The sequence below is a fragment of the Xiphophorus hellerii genome, chromosome 16, assembly GCF_003331165.1.
Source record: "Xiphophorus hellerii strain 12219 chromosome 16, Xiphophorus_hellerii-4.1, whole genome shotgun sequence".
NCBI lineage: Eukaryota > Metazoa > Chordata > Actinopteri > Cyprinodontiformes > Poeciliidae > Xiphophorus > Xiphophorus hellerii.
In genome coordinates this window covers 21,212,209-21,236,162 of record NC_045687.1, presented here as the reverse complement: position 1 = coordinate 21,236,162, position 23,954 = coordinate 21,212,209, and the positions used below count along the sequence as shown (strand labels likewise).

The following is a 23,954-nucleotide window of genomic DNA, read 5'->3' as shown; positions in this document are numbered from 1 at the left end:
AGAGGTGAGCAAACTTTTTGTCACAAAAGTCAAAATTGTCAAGTCTAAAGTATTAAGAAATAAAAATCTAACGAAAAGTAAGCCTTTTTTTTTGTAAGAAATTTTCATTTTAGATCCAAAGAATTTTGTGTGTTTGCTATTTTTCTTAATGTTTTTTTTTTTTTAGCTCCATTAAACAAATATGTTCTCTGTTCATGTACAAGGTTCGGGTCAACTATTCTTTTATTAATGGTTTAATTTTTCATATTGTATCGAAAAAAATATTCAATACGATTTTTTTTTACTTACCGTCACATTTTTCAGAATTTTTCTAAATATTGAGAATTTTTCTAATATTTCTCTATTCACTATGATTTTTTAAATCATAGATTGATTTATTTGCTCCTCTAATATTTCCTCTTCCCCTCATGCTTAAGAAAGTGAAATAAATGCAGATTAGATATAAAAAATAAATATAAAAGAAAATGTGACATTAAGGTTTTTTTAAATGTCAAAATAAATAAATAGGAGAAAAATATCAAATCTAATAAAAAGATTGGAACTAAAATTAAATAATAACTATGATGCTATGTTAATACTTTATAAAATAATAAACAAATACTAATTTATTTGTTAATATTTTTCACTGTTTACAATGAAAGAAGGTTGGAAAGTTCTTAGTTTTCCATTTGTTGGATGTAATATTTGGTAGATGAATTAGATTAGAGTTGGATTATTGTCGATGTGACGTGATGATTGGTTGAATATATTTAACTGAAGTCGTAGCAGAGCGGCTCCGTCCTGCACGTTTCTCCTGTGTGTAATGTCAGCTCCGAGGAGACGGGTCTGAATGGGCGAGGAAATTAAATTCTCTTCATCACTGCCGTCTCGGCAGCATAATATCCCAACTAAACTCTGCTGGTGGAACTTCACACGTGTTTTTTCCTTCCCCTGCTGTTTTTATGTTGTTGTTTTTTTCTCTGCAGTTGCCGCACGAGCAACAGGAAGAGTCTGATCCTGACAACCACGTCTCCCACGCTGCCTCGCCCGCACTCCCCTCTCCCGGGTCACCTCGGTACGCTCACGATCTTAAAGCTGCAGGATGTAACTTTTATTAAAAAATATATATATATATACATCTTTTGCATATTTGTTAACCGACAGTATAAAACATATGCCATCTTATATGTTGTGACAGCATAAGACGGATAATGTGTGAAAATGTTCAGCTCCTCCACCTGCTACTATTGCCATCTGAAGAAATGCATAGCTCTCTGTCAAGACCCGACCAATCAGAGTCAGGAGGCGGGTCTTAGCGCTCTCATTCAAGCTTGGGTATTTCCTGCTAAATGTGCACATGCTCATTTAGCAGGGGGCTAAATGTGTATTTTTTATATCCGCCGTCATCAGTGGCTATGCTAACTAGCATTAGCATTCCTTGTAGACTGTTATCGTGAAGAATCTGTAGAGTAGCGGAGAGCGAGGGGGAGAGGGGGAAAGAAGGTTGTGACCAGCGTGTACACAAGCTTCATTGACAGCGCTAAGCCCCTCCTCCTGGCTCTGATTGGTTGTTTCTAGTTTGCACTTGGAGAAGGCAGAGGACCTGAGTTTTGTTTCACAGATTATCTGTGTCATGTTATATTTTCGTGACACAGAGACAGACAAACTGTAGGTTCATCAATATGTTCTACCACAACAGGCCCTTTGAGGACATTCATGAACTTGATTTGGTCCAAAATGAAAATGAGCTTGACCCCTCTGGCTCAGTGAAATTGATCTGTGACGCCATCCTTCAGCGGATCAATAATACATGTTTCAGTCAATCCAATTAGTTTGCAAAAAAGGACACTTTCTTTGGATCATGTTGTTAATATTCCTATCACACCACAGTCTCTTATGGCTTTTCAACATAACCACACAACTACTGCCTGTTGCCCTATCTGATACTGTGGGATTTGCAATATAACCCAACTCTGATTTACACCTTTTGTAGTGAAGCACTGGTCATACTAACACGCAGCTGATTTTTCAAAACACCTCATTTCTTTAAGCGAAAATGTCACCAAGTATGGAAAGATAAGAAACATTGTGACAACAGCTTAAAAGTGAAAGGAGAATTTCATTTAATTTTTTAATTATTAGTAAAGTCAGGAGTTTGAGTTTGGTTGAACAAAACAACAAACTCAATTGGACAAAGGGGTGTGGGGGTTGTCCTCCAGGAATCTGAGCTGTAAAAATCAACAATATGCGTCTTAACCTCCATCAGTTTCCCAATCCTTTGTCCCATACAGCTTTCCGTACCAACTAGGATGCATCGCCATTTAGATCCACAGGTTTAGCGTGCGTTACAGGATAAAACGTCCCCCGTTGCTGTGACCTTCTCTGACTCTTGTTTGCCTTTTGTCTCGCTGTCCCCTCAGGAAGCAGCCCCCTGGACAGCCCCAGAAACTTCTCCCCCAGCAACCCTGCACACTTCTCATTCGCCTCCTCCAGAAGGTCTGACATTTCTGTGCCCTTCATCAGACTGGAATGTTGTCACAAATTTGATTTCACTGTAGCAAAAATATCTTGGTTTTTGTTGTTGTTGTTGTTTTTTTATTATTATTTTTCCTTAATTCAATGATATACAATGAAATGAAACAATGAAAACAATCAAACATGATGTTTTTGCGATTAAAATATCACAAGAACATGATTATTTTTTAAACAGTGCTTATTGCGTTAAACGGTTCCAAAAATGATCTTGAAGGAATTTATTCTTTATCTTTTGTCAGTGTTTAGAATAAATAGCTTGACAATGCTTTGTATTAAAAAAAATCATTATTTTTAAAAAGTGTTTATTGCGTTAAACGTTCCACAGATTATCTGATACTTTTTATTTTTGCCTTTTCAGTGATTGAAATAAATGGTAGCTTTTATTCAGAAAAAAATCATTATTGTTGCATTCAAAAAGCAGTCTTATGATTGCCGATGATTATGTAGGCCATAACATCCCTACATAACATTTCTACCTTTAAAAAATCATCTTTTATTTGTCTTCTCTAATTTTCAGAGGAACTGAATTTTGGATTCCCATTAGGTATAAACTATAATTACAAAAAAAAAAAAAGGATTTATGATTCACATGAACAGAAATAAACGCTTGCAATGCATCATCCCAAGGAAAATTAATCTATATGGTACATAGAAGTCACAAAATACTGCATTTTAAATGATATTCTCATACACTGTGAAGCAGATGTACATCATATATGTAAAATAATAATAATAATAAAAACGGCAGACAGAAGTCAGTTTAGCTTAGAGAGAAAATAGCCGGGGATCAGATGAGTCTCAGAGGACCAGAGGTGTTGGTCTGTTGTTGTTAGCGTTTTCACGCTTCCTGTGGAATGTCGCAGGTGATCACAACACAGCAAGCCGAGTCATGTGTGACCGGACCGCCCAATTACAATCACAGCACCTGTGTTTACTCAGCTTGCTGCAGTGTTGAGACAAGGAGGCTTCAGTCTGTCAACATACTGACATACTGTCAGTATGTTCATATTACGCTTTATTTAATCCACAGCTCATGTTAAATCAGTAAAAATCGTATTAATATGATGGTCATTACGCCTGTACTATAGTGATGTGTTCAGTTCCATACACGTGGTTAAAGGTTGTTTTTGTGCTTTTGGAGGTGATGAAAATGTACCTGCTAAAGAGAACTGTAACCGCTATGCTAACAAGAACTATAATGAGCTACAACGACATTTAATTTCCCTTTGGGATTAATAAAGTATATTTGAATTTGAATAGAAGCTATGCTAACGAGAACAATACCTGCTATGCTAATAAGAACGGCATCTGCTAAGGAGAACTACACCTGCGAGCAAGAACTGTTTTCTGGTAGCTCTAACCGATCTACACAACCACTGAGCTCATACAGAAATTGATAAAAACACATTATTATGGAAATTTAGAGCTAATAGGTTACGTTTCTTGATGCTAACCCTAAAGCCTTAGCCTTCAGGGTGTGGATTTCATTGTTTCTGAAACTTTTATGTGATAAACCAACACAAAGCAGTTCATAATTAAGGAAGCAGTTTCTTAAAGTTCAGATAGCATATTAGCTGTAATGAGGCCAGAGTATCAGTGGTGTTAGACTCTCAGCATTACTCTATAAAGAGCAGAATGGCGAAAAGTGATCGTATCCTGAGGAGTAAGCACGTTTACTGAAAAAGTCTACCAAATTCAGCGGGTTTTTATCTCAAATTTTCTTACAGTCTTCCACCACCAAGTAGATCAGACTAAAAATATTACTAAATACTTTAAAACAATCTGTTCAAACAGATACTTGTATACCACCTACATACCAGATTTGGGTCATTTGAATCAAAGTGTGCATCATATGTGTCTATATATCAAAATGAAAATATTATAACTGAAAACATAGCTGTAATTATTAATAGGTTACATTACTGTCACTGGAGAAACATAACATCTGCTCTTATGTTTTTGATAACACCAGTTAATTAGTTTTCAGCCTGGAAGATTATAATTTATGCTCCGACTTTGTCGCTCCAACGTTCAAATTCCCGACACTGAAGGCAGGAAATTGGCGTTTTGGTGTGTCGGGTGGCTGGAGGTCCCTTACTGCAGATAAATATTAACCAGAGCAGCAGCAGCTGAACTGCACACTGACTGTGAACCACCAGCTGGAGAACTTCTGTGTTTCTAAACAGAGGCAAAAGTGAACTAATCCACGTCTGGGCTCCTGCAAATGCTTCCATTTTAAAACAGATCATCAAAAACTTACATATTTGTTTATTGATATTGGGAATACAATTCAATTTTATTTGGTGGTTTCAGCATAGATTCATTAAAATATATCTTTTTAATTCAATACTTACATGAATTTAGCAAGTTTACTTTGTAAAATGATCATTATTTGATTGTTGTGTTGCCATAGTTACAATCTGATGCTACCGGTTTAATATTTTCTTTGTGTTTGAGCTCGGTTTGTTCACAACCAATCATCTGGGATTGACTTTTTTTTTTGCTCAGCCAATGAAATCGAGCCCTTTTACCCCACATCCCACCGGATGTGTAGTGAAATTTCTTGAACACATTTTTCAGTTTGAAAATAGGTTTTCTTTGATGTCTGGCATGGAAATAAATACATGGCAGCTGTCGCTCACGCAGTTTTCTAATGGAAGTTGAGTGACTTATAATGAATGAGCAAAAAAGAAAAAAAAAAACTTTTTAATGAGAGCATGCAGAGATGCTTTCTGAAGTCAGAGATGTGTATAAGGAAGTCTACTTACACTGACCGTCGTCGTTTGCTCTCGGTCAGACGTGGAGCTGCCAGCGGAGACGCTCGCGGCTCGGCTACCACTACTGCAATTCTTCATCCTCATTTATCAAATCTTCCCGCCTGCATGTCACTGTTCGACTGTACGCTCACTAAATGAGGCCTGTCCTCGTTTTACTACGGAGAGAATTCCATTTGGAATAACTCGTTTGTTTGCTGTGTCATTTTGTATCGCACTTTTGCAGTATAAAATCTGAGGTTGTTAAAGATTTTTGTTTTGTTTTTTTACACTTGAGGTGTTAATTTAGGTTAAAATCAAGTAATTTCAAATAGAGTTTAGATCAAAATATAAATGCGTTGCTAGAATAATGTATTTATTTTTTTCTGTGATAAAGCAACGCAAAATAAGACCATGACTATGTATAAAAATGTATGGCATCCCTAAAGGGACAATGCAAGGAAAAAAAAACAAAAAACGTTCTTTAGCTCACTAGATACTTTCTGGTTGACAACATATACTATCTTTGCGTACAAGAAAGTTTTTTCCCCTTCAATTTCTTCTTTAGGGACTCTGTAATAATTACACAATGTTTGTTTTAAAAAATCCCATGATGCTTTTAGCCTGTTAATTCAATGCAGCAAATTGCCTTTTGATTTAATCTGATCATCAAATAGACACACAATGACCTGGAAATGAATCATCTAAATCCAATCTGATTGAGTTATTTTCAGAAGACATCTCTGTCTAACGCTTGCACCTACAAGGGCAACAAAGCGGGTGAATCGAAAATATGAAAACGAACCTTTTAGTCTTTTATTTCCAAAACATTTCAGGACAGTTATCCTGTACTTGGTGTGGATCCTAACATTTAATTAAGGTTGTAATTGGCTGTGGTTTTGATATCTGTGTTCCCTGCAGAGCGGACGGGAGGAGATGGTCTTTGGCGTCTCTGCCCTCCTCTGGATATGGCACCAACACTCCCAGCTCAACGGTAGTAACTTTTTCTCCTACCTAATCCGTCACATCCCAGTTGTTCAAGTTGAAATTCCAGCTTAGAATCCAATATGAAAATCCATGAAGCTGTCGGGACTATAAAACCTGGCACATTTTTGGGATGAACATTCAATTTTTATTTGATCACTTGTTTCAAATCTTTTTCCACAAAGAATGTGAAACTTTTCCTCTTCGACTCCTTCATGTGCTCATTTGCATTGACGCTGTAAAATGTTTTTTGTTTTCCTTATCTAAAACGTGTCACATGTGGTTTTTAAAGTCGTGTTAGCAGAATTTAAAATTTCTAGCAACTATTGGAAGAAGTGCAACAGATTGGGCAAAGTTTTATTATGTTTTGTCTATTATTATTTTTGAGACAACCAAGCATCTTTGAACAACTCATTTCTCCAGTATTGATTGAATTGAAGTATTGATTATTTTCACGACTCAAGGCTGAATGCTAAACTTGGGAAGTTCCGACTTGGGTTGGGCGTTCGTGTGGTATTTCCAACAGGGCTGAAACGATTAATCGTGATTAATCGATTGCTGTCAACTAATTTAGTAATTGGTACAGACTCAAAAATGGCAAAAAATAAAAAATAAACACAACACACCCAGACCAGTAAATAAGGAAACATTGTACTAGGGACAGACATTTTACATTTAAGATTTTTCTGTAATTCTATTTGTCCAAAAACTCCTAAATGAGTGGCTTGTTCTCCTCTTACTATGAGATGGTAGATGGCATAACTAGATTTAGAATAACTCCTTTGTTTGCTCTGTCATTTTGTATCGCAGTTTGTTTTTTTTGCGTTTGATATATTAATTTGAGTGGTTGTTTTAGCTTCACTTCTCTCAAATTCTGTAAAAAAAAATCTCCTACTACGCACATTTTACTATTCCGATGATTCATTAAAAAATGAATCAACTGCTTTTTATGTGTCTATAGCTGCGAATGGATCAGAAGCGTTCACTAAAAAAAATTATGATCTTATTGCATTTTACCCAATAAAATGCTTAATTTTTTTTTTTATTTGAAAAAGGATTGGAATAATTTTTCTACTCACATTTTTCATGTCAACAATGAAGATTTAAGTGGTGGAATGAAAAATGTGCGGAATACGGCAAATATGTTTATCCGATTAATCGTCAGAATAATCAATAATCGAAACAAAGTGGGAAAATCCCACTTCTGCGTTCAAAGAGAACACACCATGAATCTATACTGACTCATAAAACTGCCTGGTCTCTCCGGAAGAATCGCCTTCATAATCAAAGCTGCGGTCATTTTAGCGCCCAGGATTTGTGCGCCCTTTTCGTGACAAAAGAGTTGCAGTTCATCCGGCCTCCCGTTTTGAATTGGCCTGTCACTTTTGATGAATTGGCGATCGATCTCTTAGCGAAACGAATAATTGGACGAGGTCCAGCGTCTCTGCTCTGATGAGGCCGAACTGATTTGTTCGGCTATATGAATATTAAAAAAGGCTGGTGATGGACAGATTCGTGAGGCTCACAGGACGACTTCATTAACGTTTCAGCTGCGCTCTGTCATCCTGCTGTGGAGCTACAGACGCTGTAATTATATACCTTTCAAAGCCTCGTTTATTTTGCCTCCTTCCAAGAACATTAGCTGCCGCTCATTTTCTGGCACGTCATTTCTCCAATCCGGCTACGTCGTGTTCTGCCCTTTCTTACCCTCTTTTTCCCCTCCATTTTCTTCTTCTTCTTCTCTGTCCATCCAGTCGTCCAGCTCCTCTCAGGAGCGGCTGCACCAGCTGCCCTCCCAGCCCACCATGGACGAGCTCCACTTCTTATCCAAGCACTTTGGCAGCACCGAGAGCATCACGGACGACGACGGGGGCCGCTGCTCCCCGCGCATGCGCCCTCGCTCCCGCAGCCTCAGGTCAGCAGCGCCGCCCATAGACATAATATATGGATAGACGCCTCATGGGCCGCTCTCGCCTATTGGAGCTGACGAGATTTAGGGCGGCCATCTTGGAGCGGTATACCACTCCACTCAGCCTTATATATTTGGCAGGCACAATAAAGGATCAGCGCATTTAATAGATCATAACACGCTGAATAGTAATCACATTGTCACATAATTAAATTTTAGGCATACAGCTATTAAAATTGCATGTATAGGAACGTATAGTTTAGCATATTTAAATAATTTTGGTGGAATACAATGTTTTAAAGTATGACATGTTTTGCAAGATACAACCAAAGATGCAATTTATTCACACACATTATGTATATATTCCGATAATCTCATATATACACACATACACACATGCATACTTATCTGTTGTGACAGTATTTACATATTCATTACATTTTTACACAATCTAATAGCCTTATACATACACACACACATATATATATATATATATATATATATATATATATATATATATATATATATATATATATATATATATATAAAAAGTGACTTTGCTGTGGTCTTTGCCCTCTTCTCTCTGGCCATGGTGTTTTTCTTGTCCCGCTCCAGATATTCCACTCTTGCCAACGCTCTCTTATGTTTTGCAGTGACAGCGGTAAGAGAAGCTGGCAAAGCATAGCAATGATCCTAAAGACAGAGAGATGGACATCACCCATCACTTAGACATCACTATGGCACACTTTCTTTCAGACGACAGCAGCACTGTGTGTGTCTTCAACTATGTTGGTTTTATTTGTTTTATTTGTGAGAACATTCAACATGAGGGTTAGAAAATAATTTAGATTTTAATATGATCTTGACCATTATGATATGATATTTACAATAGAAAAAATACTCACATCATTAGACTGAGGTTGCAGGTCTGAACTACAAGTTTCTGGGTCATCTTGAGAGGCCACATACTCACTACTTTGGGCTTTTGTGGAGGTTATTGTAGTTCTGTAGTTTTCAACCTTAAATGTAAAAACCTTATGAATATGGACTTCACAGTATATACTACCTGTACATAAACACACATATATCCCTTAAGGCTAACATTATGCACATTTATGAATGCTAATGAACTTTTAATAATGCACCTACTCTTTGAAGGTGAACTGGGAAGCTGAAAATTGATGGTATCACATCAGCTCTCAGTCTGACAATCTGACCTGTTTTGTCAAAATCCTCCGTTTTGAAATGCTCACTGCATAGTACAGATGAATCACTTGCAGTGAATCCATCCCTCCTCAAAGCTATTTCCCACCTCTTCCTCCTCTCTTTATCTTTTGGAAACCTTTAAAACAAAAACGTGATATCTGGGAGTGTGTACACAAAAACATTGTCCGAATGAGGTCCATGTTATTTGCAACGGTTGAAACTAAGGAGCCTTGTTGCCTGCTTAAGCTGAGCATTCAGAAAAACGTTACACTCACTATTTTTGATCTTCATATTTTAAAGAACATAAAACTCCAAATTTGATTAAAATTTGTTGATAATGATAATTAAACAAAGCTACTGAAATTGTGAGTAGGCCTGTTTGAAACATATTCCTGTCATCAAATCTCCGGCTGAAGACCGATAGCTAACATTTGCTGTCATTTCGCTGGTGGGCATAAATACAGTACAGTAATATTACATTCACAACATACTAACAATAATATGTCATTCTTACTTGTGAAAAGTTATCCCCCGGTCCCTGACATCAACAGTTCGTAGATTTAAACACGAATAAGCCGAGCAGAACTGAGGCATCTTCTGTTGTTTTGGTTCAGCAAAGTACGAGGGTATACCGCTCTAAGATGGCCGCCGTATTTCCTGCGCCGGAGCGACCAATGCGGCGTCTACCCTTATATTATGTCTATGGCGCCGGCAGTTAGAGGCAGCGGTCCGCCGCCAAAAACACTCCCCCGCCCGCTTTGTTTCTCTTTCTCAATAACGTTCCGGAGTGAACAGAACGCTAAGTTGCCTCGCTGTTAAGAAACGGAGAGCAGTGCTCGTTTACGTAGACATGAATACGCTTGTTTAATTCCGTCGAGGCTAGCAGCCAGTAGCAACTGACGTCAGAATGGGAATGAGGCGAAACTTTGCTGCGACTGCTAATCATCACGAACCCGTCCTTCCTTCTCTGGACTCTGATCCTGACAGTGACTCACGGGCTTCTGTGGGTTTTATTGGGATTTTATCTGCCAGACCTACAGACTATTTCATCCTTGTATAGTGAAAGGAAAATTAGGAATGTTATTTTGTATTTTCTTTACAAATAAAAATCTGTAAGTGTGGCATTCATTTATATTCAGTCCCCCAAACTGAATATAACTTTGTAAAAACATTTTGGGATACCACCCTATCAGCTTTCTACGGAGCCCCTAAGGGGACATGGAGAGAAAAAAAAAGGAAAGAAATCCCGACTTATTATCTCGAGATCCCGACTTATTATCTCGAGATCCCGACTTATTATCCCGACTTATTATCTCGAGATCCCGACTTATTATCTCGAGATCCCGAGATCCCGACTTATTATCTCGAGATCCCGACATCAGTACATAACGACCTAATCACAGTGATGGAGGACACCCACCCATGGGGTAGATATATAGATTTTTATTTCGAGCTTGGGCTTGAGTATAAACACATTAAATCAGTGCTTGACAGCAGACATGGATTTAGTATTAGTGAGAGACATCTGAAGAGAGTTTTCAGAGCGCGGGGACTCATTCGGCGCAAGTCCTTTTCCGACTTGGCAGTTTTGGTAGAATTCATTAATAACCAGCTACAGTCCTCTGGACAGCTTCACGGTTACCGATGGATGTACGCTAAATGCAGAGAGCATGGACTTCGTGTGAGAAAAGAAGATGTGCGCTTTGTGTTGAAGGAATTGGATCCCCAAGGGGTGGCACTGAGGCAGGCAAGACGTCTCAGACGGAGAAATTACTTTTCAAAGGGACCAAACTTCATCTGGCACATGGACTCCTACGACAAACTTAAACCATATGGAATATGCATCAACGCAAGTATTGATGGGTTTTCAAGAAAAATAATCTGGCTTAATGCTTACACAACAAGTAGTAATCCAAAGGTGATCGGGGGGTATTACATCGAAGCGGTGCAGCGTTTAAATGGCTGCCCTAGAGTTGTACGTGGTGATCTTGGAACCGAAAATGGCCATGTGAGAAGTTTCCAGCGTTTCCTTGTACCAACGGAACCAAACGAGACCCTTGACAGTTACCTGGAAGGAGCAAGTACAGCTAATCAAAGAATTGAATATTGGTGGCGTTTCCTTCGTAACCAGTGTGTGGAGTTCTGGTTGTCCCTTTTTGGAGACATCAGAGACAACGGTTACTTTGATGGTGGATTTTTAGACAAAAACCTTCTTCAGTTTTGCTGCATGGGGATCATACAGGTGAGTTAATCTTAATAATTTATTTATGTTTGGATAATAATAGCAAACTGAGATCCTAGAGGGATTACTTGTTTTTAAACACAGCGGATGCTGCGCAACTTAACTGCAGCAAGAGCCGGTGGCCGGTGCTCGCACACGCATCCGCTGTGTTTCCAAACAAATAGTCCCAACGTAGTTCATTTGACATTCAGATCAAATAATAAAGTCATACCAGAACTCTGGAGAACTCAACAGAATAGCGAGATCAGTCTACTTTGGACCGAGGACACATTATGGGTTCCAAAGTGTGGTTATATTCTACAAAAAAAGACTAGGACCCAAACAAAGCTTGAATCACAATAAAGGGAACAAATCCTTCCAACGTCCCAAAAAATTAACACACATCATGCAAATGACTATTGAATGTACAGTGTTTGACATGTTGCTTAGCCGTGATCCTCAGGGAGGTCTGAGGGTCCCTGGGGGAGGAATGGACTCTGGCTCTTCTGCCAGGCAAGTTTAGATGCTTCCATATCAAGGTTATTGTTTTAATATCAGCTCTGTACTGTATGAATAGTCTCAATCTCAGTTATATGTACAGTCATATTCAATAAATTAGAATTTGGGATGAGTATTGTCAAATTAAAAGCACTTTAAAATAACCTTAAAGCAGGAGTTTAGTGTTTTTATTGGTGTGATGTAATATTCTAATCTAAAATGTTATATTTTCCTTAGCTGTAAGCAAGACATCATTTTCATTAACACATAAATGCTATGTGTTAAGTCCACTAGTTTAAGCAGTGGACTAAATAAATCAGTATGACCATGATTTGATCTTGCATACTTGAAGTTGCGTAGCTTTCTCAGATGTTTAAATAACAATACACATATAATAATGTGTTTAACCATAGCTGGAGACACTGTAAGTCTTGAAAGATTTTTCCTGAGATGTGAAACATGCAAAATTGTGTTCGCAAACATTGTTGATGTGCAAAAAGTTGAATTTCATGTTAAAATTGTAATCTAACTGCAGGATTCTTCTTTTTTAAGCCACCTTCAGTTTTGTTTGAATTGAATACAACATGGTGCAAATTTTAAATTAAGGACTTTATTCTCTAACTCATTGAGAATTGATGAAAATAAAATCAATAATTAATAATCATAATGAAATTGGTATTGCAAAGTTTTTAGGAATTCCTATCCCTATTTATGACTCTTATAATTTACTAATTTTAAGACAGATGAGTGTGTATGATTCTCATATTCATGTGTTCTTTGTGACAGGATGAGCTGGATGATACTGCCCAGGTTTGGAATGCACACTCCATCAGGCCATCAAACAACAGAAATGTCCCCAGTGGTCGACCCAATGTGATGTATGCATTACCTGAGCTCTACAGGACAAGAGACTTTCTTTGCCTTGTTGAAGAGGAACATGTTGAAGTATGCAAAAATGAGTGCATTTCTCGACTGACCAAACCATGTGATCCAGATGTCTTTGACCTCTGCAACATCCTTATGGCAGAGTCCCATCTGACCTTACCCACAGACGCTTACCAGGCTTTGAACTTGTATATGCATCTAAGAGAGGCAATCATTGCATCACTTTAAAATGTGCTGACTGCAAGCAAGAACATTTTTCAGCACCTTTACAAGCCCACTTAGAATGGCATGCAGATGTAAACAAACTGTGTTTCTTTTCTTTCAAAAGTATTTCATTATGTTCTCTAGAAGGGACAATGAAGAAATGTATTGTTCATTTGAGTTTCATGAACTGCCAGTTTATTCAACTGCTTCTAACCATTTTGTAAATATGCAATATCTGTTTCAGATGAAAATAAACTCTGTGAAAGCAAATATTTACTTGTCAAACAAAGATAAACATAAAAGGAAAATAAGGGTATTTAGTATAAATAATACTTATCTGAAAATGTAATTCTGTGATCAAAACAAAATGCTTCTTTTAAGTGATAAACTCTGTCCTGCCATTCTATTTTTAAAATAAATGTTGCATTAATTAACTTTTTAAAATTTGAAATGCTATAAAGAAAGGAAAAGTATTTGAAACAATCAACATGATACAAAGCAAAATGCATATTTCTTGCCTCTGAAGTTAATAAGGGTTGTAAACACAATTATGAACTTTTTAAAAAATCTGTAAAAACATCTAAAAGCTTAAACAGTAAACCTTACTGAAAGAACAAACTCTGCTTAAAGCAACATTGCACAGAGGCTACATCAACAGATCGGTCTTGTAGTACAGCATCTTGAAAGAAAATGAGAACACATTTCTGTTTAATTACAAAAAAAGGGGTTAGAATATGATCAAATCAAAGGAGCACTTCTTCATACATTGAAAAACAAAATCTTAACAAGTAATTCTGGTCTAGTTTCTAGTGAAAATATCCTATTACACTTAAAATAAGACAAATTAACTTAAAAGTAACTTTTCAGCAACATATAGAGTTTTAAGTAAGTAATTCTTTAATATTGATGAGAAAGTACTTGCTCTATTGGCAGATAAATTAACTTATAGGAAAAATATCTTGTTATAAGTTAAATAATTTTCCAATATAAACAGTACTTTTTGATCAATATTAAGGAATTATTTACTTAAAACAAGATCTTAAAATCTTGCGGAAAAGTAATTTTTACATTAATTTGTATTATTCACAAGGTATCTTTGAAAATAAATACAATTGAAATGTAAAGTAACAAAAACATACAGCCAAACCATGAAAACATAAAATCAATTGCTATATGACTGAATGCATTAAATATTTAAATATGAAATTTAGAAAAAAAAAAAAACTGCATTCAAAATTTCCAACCAAAACAAAAAGGTGCTGTAAATACCTCCCATCAACTTCAAATTATGTCCATTTCAAAGTAATTACTGGAGAGGATGTTGTCGAACTCTGTGCGAAAGTCTGGGTAAGAACTATAAGTGCAAGGAAGTTCTAGGGTAGCTCCACAGGTGCGAGCAACAGGCCTTCTATTAAGCCCGGTTTCAGTGTTGAAACAAATGAGAATTTTGTCAACACAGATTACAGAAGAGCCGGTGCAGAAACGCAGTATTTTTTCGGCCTTGTCTTCATCAGCATTTTTTACAAAACGTTGAAGGTGGTTAAAGGTTGTCTGTTCTCTCTGGGACAGCGTCACATTTGCTGATTCAAACAGCTGTAACAGTCTTTTACCTGAGGCCTTCTTTTTTTCATACAAAGACAACAGACTTTTCTTGTCAGCAAGTTCCACTTGTACACATGCCATGGATGTGGAGAAGCAATCCAATATATACTTTGGCTCTTGAAGAATTGCCTTGTGAGCCATGGTTTCAATGGCCTGCTGAATGTTCTCATTGGGAGGCAGGAAGTGGGACCCCATCCTTGTGAAGAGGTCTAGCAAGTCCTCTTCATCACCTTGATCCATGGTGCCCTGTAGAGCCTTCTCAACAGCTGATCTCTCTACTAGAGGGAGGTAGTTGAGAAATGATGGGATCAATACATCATCATCCACTGATTCAATTCCATGGACACAAGCTAAAATGAAAGCTTTCGATAGCCTCACTGGAATGACTCCATGGTCTAGAAATCCTTTGACCCAAATGTGTCCAATGGCTTGCCATTTAGACTCACAAAAGTCAGGCCTCAACCTGGGAACTCGCTCTGTTTCACCCTCACACTGTTCCAAAAACTGCTCCCAAAATGCAGTGTAAACCTCCCTTGATACCCCAGCATCATCGATTGCTCTTTCATTCACAAACTCCATTTTTAAAGTCTGATTCAAAAGGTTGTTTTCCATAAACACAGCCAAAAGATCTTCCACAACCTTGATCCTGCGAATTGACACATGTAGATGGTTTGCTAGATTTTCTGAGTTACCAGCTGAAACAGATTGGGGCAGTAGACCGCTTGAACTTGGGTGAGAATCTTCGGGTGGAATCAAGCCAGAGTCCTGGGTAAAAGATAAAGCAATAACCATTATTAACAACACAGATACAAATATAAGATTTCTACAAACAGATTGGACATTTGTTTGTTAATATTCTCTTCATTACTATGTTATGATTACCAAGCTAATTTGTAGAACTTTGGAAGATCTGGTGGAACACTAACCCTTCTGCTTAATCCATACTTTAATACTTTCATATGATTTTTTTTAATTAAATAGAAAATACCAATTCAATTAAATGAAAAATATATATTCAATTCAATAAAAAAATATGTATTCAATTCAAAAGATGTAATAATTGCATGACCTTTAAAAAAAAGGTGGTACTGAGTTGTTCATTACAGAGGAGAAAATGAGCTCTGGGTTGTATTGACTGTGTCCATTTCACCTGGCCAGTTTGTCCTGCCTTCATATTACTGGTTTGCATTTGTGATGAGAAGAGACTCCTGGCTGAAGGCAACAGTATCGGGGAACCGTGTCCAAAGGGACTGCTGAGATCGTCCTGAATGACAAAGTTGTACAGTATTGTAATATATAAAGTTATGTTTGATTACAGCACACAACACAAGTGTTAAACTATTCATACCTTTGCCTTAAGATAGATATTTATTTCACAGTTGATTAAAAATACATCACAAAAAAACTATGTAAATTCTACCAAATAATATGTTACTATTTTACCTCAATTCAAATGTCACATATCACTTCTATAAGTATCTAAATCGTATCACGCCAAAGCGTTTCTGATCTTACCTGTACAACTTCTTCAGTGTTGTCATAATTTAGTGTTACAACGACTATGTCACTGTCATCATCCAATCCAATTAGGTCCTCTTCAGGATTCCATACAACCGTGTCTCCCTCATCTATGTGTGGAACAGATCCAGAATTTTCAGAGCTGAAGGGCTGGGGCTGCCGAGGTGTGGATCCAGAATGAGGTGGATCTGTAAAATCAACAACTCCAGAATGGTTGTAGGAAGAGTCTAGGTGATTCAAAGTTTGATCATCACAATCCTCCATTTCACCAAAAGATCCTTTTCTAGCTGTTGGGGTTGAATCCATGTCATTTGGTTGTTCAGGACTTTGACAATCTTCTTCAGATGAATACTGAACTGTTTCTTCTTTCTTTGTGCACATGTAAAACCGTAGAAGCTTCAGCTTGGTTTTTTCATAAAGATTTCCGACTGTTTCATCTAAAGAAATCAGATTTTTTTTGAAGTCACAAACTTCAAAAAGAAAGTCTTCAATTACCCCTTTGGTGGAGGTCCCATCTGGAAAAAAAAGCTCCTTTCCCATTTCAAGAATTTGAGAAACAGTTGTACTTTTATCCACTGTTGCATGCCTCGTTCCTCCACCATTTCTTGTTCTCACTTGTTGGTATTCATCAATGTGAAAATGAAGCCACCCAATTTCAATTTTTCTCGAAGTCCTCCCTGCTGCCTTACTTCTTCCTCTTGCCATCTCCACCCCTTGCATTTGGAACAAACCAGATGTGCTACAAACAGCTCTTTTGGTCCTAGATCTCATTTTCCGTGCTCCAATTTTATCTCTTAAGTTCTGGAGAAGAGTATCTTTTTCTGCAATAAGTGTACTTTGCTGACAAAAAGACAGAACTGCTATTCTGTCACCATATGAAGTGATGTAATTGGTCATCTGTTCGTCTGTCATTATAGACAGCACAGCCTTGTCCACCTGGAGACATAAAAAAAAAAAAAATAATTAGAATAAAGACATCCACATCTTTATATATATATATATATATATATATATATATATATATATATATAGTAATAGTTGTATTTCAGAAAGCCATGCGAAGACTTCTTGTGTAGCACTATCGCTGCTAGTTATGGGTCGCATAATTTGTTGTGCCGTTGCCATAGTAACCCCCTTTTTTGAAGACAAATTGTAGAATGTGTGGTCAAACTTTAACAGATAAAACAAGTTTTTCTTGATAAAATACAAAGCGGTTCTTAGCTAAGGCTATCAAACGTAGTTTTTCACTGAGCGGATATTTATCAAACAATGTTTTATGCGATTATATTTACCTTGTCTCTTTGCATGTGCATGATATCCTCCTCTGGGACATCTCTGGACCGCAGAAAATGATATAAGTCGTCCTCCATAATCAATGTAGACACACTCCCCCACGTTTACCGCATAAAAACATGCCTTTCCCCCCCAAAAAAGTAACTCGCGATTTTTCAGAAATGTCGCGGGATCTCGAGATAATAAGTCGGGATAATAAGTCGGGATCTCGAGATAATAAGTCGGGATCTCGAGATAATAAGTCGGGATTTCTTTCCCTTTTTTTCCCCTCTCCATGTCCCCTTAGGGGCTCCGTAGCTTTCCACATGTGGACACTAATATTTTTGCGTATTCTTCTCCAGAAATTTAGACATATTCACATATATCAGGGCTGCCAGTGTCAAAGCATTAAAGCATGTGATTAATCTAAAACATTTAACCTGCTAATATTACATAATGCAGATTACTTATTCTGACCTAAAAGCATCTCACCTAGAGTCTTGCTTAGTTCAAAGCAGCGCGCTGAAGGGTCTTGTACTGCGGTCAACAATGCAGAGTTGTAAACGCGACTGAAAAGATGAGCAAGGAGAGTCAGACTGGTGAGCTCAGCGGCAAATTTCACTTTAAAAACACAGCGATGGACGTTTGGATAAAAGCAAGCTAGCATGTAGCCTGCTCATTAGAACTGTGAATTATCCTTCCACTGAAGCTCAGCCAGTTTATAGTTAACATTTCTAGATTATGTGTGATACAAAATTACTTTTTTTTAACCTTCCTGAACATGAAGACCTGGAAAACTGAGATGTTTGGTTTGAGACGAGAACATATTCTTAAACCTTTTGGGGGGGGTTTAAAACATGCATTACAACCAAAGTTAAGCATAGCGATTAATCGTGATTAATCACAGCGCTAGTGTGGTTAATCTGATTACATTTTTAATGGATGAATACAGATTCCTGCCACGCCACAATGTTTTCCCTCCATTTGAAATGCTCCACTTGTTTTGTAGTTTGGTCAATCACCACAAATCACAGTAAAATTAATTGATTTTATGGTTGTATCAGCAAGAATTTGGCTTGGCAATAAAGACTAGTGTTGCTTTAATCATGACCTTGATCTGTTTCTAACCTTAATCAAACATATTTTCAGGATTAAAGATTATAAATGACAAGATGAACCAATCAGAACGCTGTATGGGATTTCAGATCTAGGTTTTTTTTGTAAGCCTTTGTGCTAATGGTAGCTGATTATGGTTTCTCTACAATATAAGATAGGAGGACTTGAATCCATAATTGTGTTTTTTTAAGTCTTCCTGCCATGAGTATTTCTATCTAAGCAGACTTGATGTCAGACGGCGTGTATTTGTGTGTGTAATAGATAATGACTGTATTTCTCTGTTATGTTAGCGCTTAGCGCTGCTAGCATGATACAAACAGCATTTACTCTCTGTGTTCTTTCCAAAATGGATATTCTAACCGTAACAACTTAGAGTTGCTAATTCTTTTCTAGTTCCAAAAAAACCCCAAAACACAAAAAAAACAGCCATTTTCCGTAGAAAGTTCAGCTAACTCCCAGCCTGAATTACTGTAGACGTCTTCGTCTCTCCTGGAGAATCCATTTCTTTCGAAGTATCTTGTGACTCATTTACCGCAGTGCTAGTAAAAAAGCTAACTTCACCTAACTTCTTTCCTTGGTAAAAGTTTTCACACTGAAGAGGGTAGCGTCGGGTCCGTTGAAGCTAAAAAAGACATTCTGGACACCGGCTGATTTCTCAGTGCATTTCTGTTTAAAATGTTGTAATATTTTGAGGTGTATTTCCCTCTTCCAGCCCGGGACGCTCCTCCTCCTGCTATGACAATGAGATCGTCATGATGAACCATGTGTACAAAGAACGGTTTCCAAAGGTAACTCTGGCATATTCCACAATACATTTCTTCTTCACCGAGAATGAAACCAATTGTAATCGGTTCTGTTCCAAAGTAATTGCTTTATCTTAAAGCAATAAAGCAGAATTTCAGTATGACAAATCCTATAAAACACATATCCTTCCTGCTTGAACATCAGATCCAGTGAGGGGAGCTCAGCCTCTGATAAAACCCTATGAAATCATATTAAGCGATGCTACAAATGCTACTTATTCAGGGACAATATTAACTTTGCTCTCTCCCACGGGTTGGCAGTGGCGCGCCCTAAACAGGGTCTGTGGGGCCCATTGCCCCCTTCTAAAAAATGTTGCCCCCCTCAGAGAATAATGTTAAAGTCATACAAAGACATACAGAGTCATCTTGTTTAATCGAGACATACTGTAAACCCATATAAATATTTATTGGGTTTATTGTAAAACCCAATAAATATTTACACAATTAAAAATAAAATTTAGAAAATTCAATAATATTAAGAAAGAAATATTATTCCTTTTAGTTCTTTTCTTCCCCCAAACTTTTTAGCTGTGTCCTCATAAAAGAAATGTTTACTGTGAACATTGTGCAGCTCCGAACTGTTTGGTTTTCCTACCTCATGCTTTCTGCCTGAGGTTAACGTCAGGAGGACGTGAGCTGAAAGCTTTCACCCTGATAAAAATCACACTGAGGATTTCATCGGTAATAGAAACGTTTTGTTTTTCTGGCGTCTTTTTCATAAAAGTTGATTAGCAAAAACAGACATCGCGACAAAATCAGAATATACGGCAGAGTACAACCGTCGCAATGACGCTTTCTTGGCTATATAGGAAGGAATCTTTTTTTTTTTTTTAAACCACATCCTGGATCATTAATCTTTCCACTTGTTATTGTTTCTCTCTCTCTGTTCGTTGTCGCCAGGCCACGGCGCAGATGGAGGAGAGGCTAGCCGAGTTCACCCACGCCTTCTCACCCGAGAGCGTTCTTCCTCTGGCCGACGGGGTCCTCAGCTTCATCCATCACCAGATCGCCGAGCTGGCCAGAGACTGCCTGGCCAAATCACGCGAGGGCCTCATCACTTCTGTCTACTTCTTTGAACTGCAAGAGAACCTGGAGAAGCTGCTTCATGATGTGAGTTCAAAATAATGCACTGGCATGCAGCTAGTAAAAACAGATCTTATTGGGTATTTTGTAGAAGCGCTCTTTTCTCCGTTTCATTTTGTAATGTTACAAACATAAACTTTCATACACATACAGGGATCTTATGTTGCAGAGCAACACAAAGTAGTCCGTGTCTATGAAGTGGAAAAGTACAATGGCGTATTAGGGTCATTGTAAATTGGCAACGAAAAAATTCAGATATTTTGAGATTAACTTCAGAAGTTTTCTTAAAAAAAAAACTTAGACGTTTCTGAGTTTGAGAAGTTGAAAATTTGCTAGAAAAAACTCAGAAATCTTTAGATTAATTTCAGGAATTTTCCAGAAACAACAGAGAAATTTGTGAGTTTGAAATGTTGACAATTTTCCAGAGAAAACTCAGAAATTTTGAGAAAGTTTTTGACTTTCGGAAATGTCCAAGTTTTTTCTCAAAGATTTCTGAGATTTCTTTGGCGGAAATGTACCTCTCTTTTATACATCTGCCATGGCCCTAATATGGCGTCGTAGAAAATAAATGATTCATGTATTCCTTTTCACTTGCAAATAAAAAAAAGGAAAATATGGGATGGGCATGCATATAGTGGCGTGAAAAAGTGTTTGCCCCCTTCCTGATTTCCTTTTTTTTTTTTTTGCATGTTTTCCACACGTTTTATTTGGGGTATGCTAACTTCTGCTCTCAGCTGCACATATTTTAAACTGTGATGCAGAATTTGAAGATCTCACTGTTCCACAACACTTTCTCTTTTGCTGTTATTTTGCGTTTCTTTTCTTCCCTCATGTGTGATCATGCCTTTCTTTTCTTCCCTTTGCACAGACTGCTGTTTTTAACTCTACATTAGCGTGTTTGTGCCTCTTTCTCTGTCTCTCTCTCAGGCCTTCAAGCGCTCTGAAAGCTCTGAAGTTGCCTTTGTGACGGAGCTGGTGAAGAAGCTTCTAATCATCATTTCCCGACCTGCGAGGCTCCTGGAGTGTCTGGTGAGTTTCATTTAACTGCGATGATCCAAGACCTTCTTTACAAGGCGTCGGCCAAGCTCCCGAGACTTGAGGTGGAAATTGATTTTTTCTCTAAATAAACACGAGCCCGTGTGTTGATTTCTAAGCCCATTACAATTTTTTAAGTACCGTAATCTATTACGCATGAGGAGAGGAGAGGCTTTGGAAAATCAAAAATGGGGGGAACCCCATAGGTTGAAGGCTGTTTGTGCAGCCAGAGAAGACATTTGCATTTAGATTAAAATTCGTCTTGCTGCCGTGCAGCTAATTCCAGCAGACCTGCTGATTGGCTGCTTTCCAGTCTGAGTCGGTCGGGCCGTGACCGTGGCGTCGTTTGAGGCGTGTGTTTATCCGTGGAGCGCAGTTTGACTGTGTCTCAACGCTGCAGCCCTGCAGGACGCGCTCCATGCCGGATTGGTTTCAGATTGGCAGTCGAAAAAGAGCGACAACGCGGAGACGAATTGATCACGCAAATCACACGCTCGCGACTTATTAGCGTTGGCGCATTTGTGCGGAACCGTTTGTGTTGGCGAGGCATTTCAAATCTTAATAATGAACTTAAATAGTAAATAAAAAATAATATATATATATTTATCTCTTGCAGTTCATGTAGTTATCCCTCATAATTTGAGCTCTGGCCTAAATTCACAAGGGATTTAAATACATTTAAGTTTAACTATATCACTTCACAGGAAGCTCAATCCCTAAATTGATTTCAGAAAGCTTAGAATTTGTTGCTCCTTAGTGTTATTACAGAGAGAATGAAAAAATGTCTGCTAGTTTACAGCAGCTTATTGAACGGCTCTGGTCCCCAGGAGTTTAACCCGGAAGAGTTTTACCATCTCCTGGAGGCAGCGGAGGACCATGCCAAGGAGGGTCATCTGATGAAAACTGACATTCCCCGTTACATCATCAGCCAGCTGGGACTGACCAGGGACCCAGTAGAAGGTTGGGGACCAAAAGATTGTAAAAAAATAAAATAAAAAAATCCCCAGTTTGGAAAGAGAATGACTGACCACTGACTTGTCTGTCATCAGACATGGTGAAGCTGGAAAGTTACGACAGCGAGGGACCAGTGACGCCTGAAACAGACGACTCCACAGAGGTGAGACCAAAATGTTTCGTCAGTTCTACAGAACAGCGCCTCCTTGTGTTGGAGGACCTGCTGAAGATCAGGAGGAGGGAGGACGAGTTAGTGATGGATGGATGGATGGATTATCACGGTGTGCGGGGTGAGGTGGTGAGGCAGACGCTGTAGACCCAGATGAGATGAATAATGGAAGTTTAATGATGAAAGTAGGCTCAAAAATCCAAAAACCTGGCAGCACAGTTGAGCAGAAGGCTAGGGCTCAGCACTGGTAGCAACAGGCTACACAAATGGACAAACGACAAGACATTGACAAGGACCCGACGAGGAACAAAGAACACAGGTGGAGTTAAATACATGGGAGGGTAATCACAGAGACGAGACACACCTGGGAACAATCAAGGGGAGGACAGGACAACGAAGAGACTTAAGGACACAGAAAAACACAGATCCTGACATGCATGGATGGATGGATGGATGGATGGATGGATGGATGGATGGATGGATGGATGGATGGATGGATGGATGGATGGATGGATGGATGGATGGATGGATGGATGGATGGATGGATGGATGGATGGATGGATGGTAAATGGGTGGATGAATGATGAATGGATGGATGATAACTGTTCAGTTATCAGTATTAAACTCTGTAAATTGAAACACGTTTCCTTATCTTAACCAGTCCTTCCATACTTTTCCATCCTTGCAGCATGGAGAGATTTTCCGTCCCATCTCCTAACAACATTCCCTTTCAAACACTTCTCACATTTCCATACAGCGAAGGGTTGCTTTGAAAACTGCTTTTGCATTCATGAAACATTTTGCACGAAGAGGCTAATACATAAAAAAAGAGGCATCTGTTTTAGAATTTCCTCTCTTTTTATTTCCCTCAGACCTGTTTGATTTACTTTATTACCCTGTTGCCCCATTTCCTAATGACTCTGCATGGAAGCAACCAATTAAGCTAATTCCTGCTGGCATTCAGAAACCTGGATCACTCTGGGCTTTCCTTTCAGCATTAGGCAAGCTTCCAACTTAAAAAAAATGTTGTTTTTTTTTTTTTACATTCTGAATCAACATTTTTAGCATTTATACAAATAATTTCTGCTCAACCTGAATCCCATCCATCACAGCAGCTGCTCCTCTGTGATCCACAGGGAAAAATCAGAGCAATAAAACCTCCAGGAGAAGCAGACTTCCAGACCATCAAGCTGATCAGTAACGGAGCGTACGGGTAAGCAGCTCAACG

General features: G+C 38.2%; 3 protein-coding genes and 1 long non-coding RNA gene across 7 annotated transcripts in view; 2 read left to right on the top strand and 2 right to left on the bottom strand.

Annotated features, from left to right (window-relative positions):
* LOC116736136 (microtubule-associated serine/threonine-protein kinase 1-like) overlaps positions 1-23,954 on the top strand; it is a 57,502-nt gene that overhangs the window by 20,788 nt on the left and 12,760 nt on the right. For all 4 annotated transcript variants that reach the window (XM_032588429.1, XM_032588430.1, XM_032588431.1 and 1 more), the window contains 10 exons: positions 966-1,054; positions 2,400-2,475; positions 6,189-6,261; positions 8,006-8,166; positions 19,395-19,470; positions 20,386-20,595; positions 21,496-21,597; positions 22,431-22,563; positions 22,653-22,720; positions 23,863-23,939. In XM_032588429.1, coding sequence (XP_032444320.1) covers positions 966-1,054; positions 2,400-2,475; positions 6,189-6,261; positions 8,006-8,166; positions 19,395-19,470; positions 20,386-20,595; positions 21,496-21,597; positions 22,431-22,563; positions 22,653-22,720; positions 23,863-23,939 — 1,065 coding nt within the window. The remainder of the gene's footprint in view (positions 1-965; positions 1,055-2,399; positions 2,476-6,188; positions 6,262-8,005; positions 8,167-19,394; positions 19,471-20,385; positions 20,596-21,495; positions 21,598-22,430; positions 22,564-22,652; positions 22,721-23,862; positions 23,940-23,954) is intronic.
* LOC116736149 (uncharacterized) lies at positions 8,811-10,018 on the bottom strand. Its single transcript, XR_004342493.1, has 3 exons — positions 9,310-10,018; positions 9,066-9,179; positions 8,811-8,853 (listed from the first exon to the last, which is right to left on the bottom strand). It is a non-coding gene; the product is annotated as an uncharacterized LOC116736149 (long non-coding RNA).
* On the top strand, positions 10,545-13,444 carry LOC116736141 (uncharacterized). The gene is made up of 2 exons (XM_032588447.1): positions 10,545-11,608; positions 12,872-13,444. The coding sequence occupies exons 1-2, from the start codon at positions 10,772-10,774 to the stop codon at positions 13,196-13,198; spliced, it is 1,164 nt and encodes a 387-aa protein (XP_032444338.1). The 5' UTR covers positions 10,545-10,771; the 3' UTR covers positions 13,199-13,444.
* On the bottom strand, positions 15,800-17,238 carry LOC116736142 (uncharacterized). Its single transcript, XM_032588448.1, has 2 exons — positions 16,292-17,238; positions 15,800-16,040 (listed from the first exon to the last, which is right to left on the bottom strand). Exons 1-2 carry the CDS (start codon positions 17,204-17,206, stop codon positions 15,816-15,818), a joined length of 1,140 nt encoding a protein of 379 aa, XP_032444339.1. The 5' UTR covers positions 17,207-17,238; the 3' UTR covers positions 15,800-15,815.